The 2,034-nt window shown below is 52.1% G+C and overlaps 1 protein-coding gene across 1 annotated transcript; it reads right to left on the minus strand.

Moving 5' to 3' along the window:
• Positions 1-615: 615 nt before the first annotated feature.
• On the minus strand, positions 616-1,104 carry LOC129335119 (uncharacterized). Its single transcript, XM_054987576.1, has one exon. The coding sequence runs from the start codon at positions 1,102-1,104 to the stop codon at positions 616-618; it is 489 nt and encodes a 162-aa protein (XP_054843551.1).
• Between the last annotated feature and the right edge of the window lie 930 nt (positions 1,105-2,034).

The raw sequence follows: 2,034 nt of genomic DNA on the forward strand, positions 1-2,034 counted from the left end.
CGCTGAAGCTCGTTGTATGCCCTGAAATCATCGGTGGGCGATGCCTCCTCCGAAGGGCCGATTTCTCTCTCAGGCGAATCAGAGAAAGGGGATTCGCTGTACCTGGTTCTGTTCCGACAAGAATCAACATCAGACGGGTGTGGCGTTCACCTAAACTCATCATAGGAAGCAGCTCGAGAAGGGGATAGAGAGACCCTTCTATATGGGCGATTTGAGAAATAGGAACCTTGGCCGTTTCCAGACGGCTTACCTGCCTCCGGAACGTTTGCGATGTCGCGCAAAACTCGCGTGAGAAAACGCGATATTTCGCGTTTTCCCCACAAGATGGCGCAACGTTCCGGAGGCTGGTAAGCTGTCTGGAAACGGCCCTTCTCTCACATAGTATGGGATGGCCGCATCATCCCCAAGTTGGCGTTCCCTTGAACGGCTCCAATAGGAGTAAGGGCTACCATGACGTTCTGATCTGCTCCGATGGCTCCGAGCAGAGCGTATCGAGCCCGATTCATAAGATGTTGATCGTGGAGTGGGGGGCTTATCGATCAGGATCACATCCTCCTCCTGCGCCGCCCTCGAGGGGGGGGACTTCGGAGAAGAGCATTCCGCGGACTCCTTCCATCACTTATCTGGCGGATTGGAACCAACCGCCTCCGTCGGAACCAATGAGGGAGCCGAGATCAGGCTCTCCAATGAGACTTTATCATGCTTCACTGAATGTTTCTGCTTCTTCTTCTTCTTTTCCAGCTCGGTCGCTACCTTAGAAGTCGAAGACGGATCCGAAGTCTTCGGATCCGACAAAGTTGCCTCCTGAGAAGAAGGTGGGGTTGCTTTCAGAACCGAGGGCGTCCGACTCAGAGAAGCATGGTCCGGCAAAGCCGGAGCGACAGATGAAGTTGAAGGAGGTCGGCTCCGAGAGACTCTCGGAACCAAAGGAGCCGGTTCCGACAAACTCTGCGCTGACACCAACTTTCTAGATCTCAACTCTGAACGACTCGGGGACGGCTGGGAACGCGGAGTCATGGATCCCGTCGATTCGGGGGCAGGCCGAGAGAAAGAGCCAGACGAGGCAGGTGGTGGTGCCTTTGCTGGAGGATCTGTCATGGCCATCGCGCGCTGCCAGAGGGAGGCATGCAGACGACCTGCTCGTTCCACTCTGGCCTTGGAGGTAAATGGACGGCCATGCTTGCACGCTTGGGTATTGTGAGTCTCTCCAAGGCAATACAAAAAAGTAGAATGGCTATCTGACCTTGTCATTTTGCGATCACAGGCCTCACATCGCTTAAACAAAGCTGTTTCCGACATCGTCTCAAAGAGAAGAGATGAAAACCTCAACCATTGGTGGCGAAAGAGAAACTGAGGGTATGTGGGGGGCGCTCCACCTCTTCAGGGGCTGTGTCGGTGGGAAAGCGGCCACGCATGCGCACTGAGAGGCGAGAGCGCTCCCTATGGATATTAAGCTATGAAAATCTCCAGAATCGGCAGGCCTGCGCGTGCGCAGTCCCATGTGGGACTGCACAGGAAGACCGTAGATGAAGCACAGTTGCGATTATAGCCATGTGTGGATGGCAATATGCATATTGAAACCAACATGCATGGAAAGGAAGTGGGCACTACCATGTTGGCTCCACCCACATACAGTCTACAACTCTATGTATGTACAAAGTCTATGTACGTGCAAAGGGTGTGCACGTACACCCCCATGACTGGCATTTTTTTTTAAATTACCAATCATAGGGAGAGAACCTATGTGTGAACACTTCCTAGGTATATACACTCTGCACACAGGCCAGCAATTACCAGCAGGTGCTGTGCTTGTGCCCACTTCTCTATGTGCATTGATTTCAGCACCTGTAATGTCTATAGAAGGCTTCTCTCCTTGGATTTCACTGTATCTGGAACTCAGTATCTAAGCTCGTAGCTGCATCTCATCTTGCATGGTGCATAGGTTGCTCAATGTGACCATTTGTTTTAGCCAGGTGATGACACCCAGTTCTTTTTCACTTTTACATCTATTTCACACGCCCCAATTCTAAACAA

The sequence above is a fragment of the Eublepharis macularius genome, chromosome 8 (genome assembly GCF_028583425.1).
Source record: "Eublepharis macularius isolate TG4126 chromosome 8, MPM_Emac_v1.0, whole genome shotgun sequence".
Classification (NCBI taxonomy): Eukaryota; Metazoa; Chordata; class Lepidosauria; order Squamata; family Eublepharidae; genus Eublepharis; species Eublepharis macularius.

What these genes read in the sequence shown, in the direction of transcription:
- LOC129335119 (XM_054987576.1), bottom strand. Translation starts at nt 1,104, where the DNA reads ATGGCCATGACAGATCCTCCAGCAAAGGCACCACCACCTGCCTCGTCT.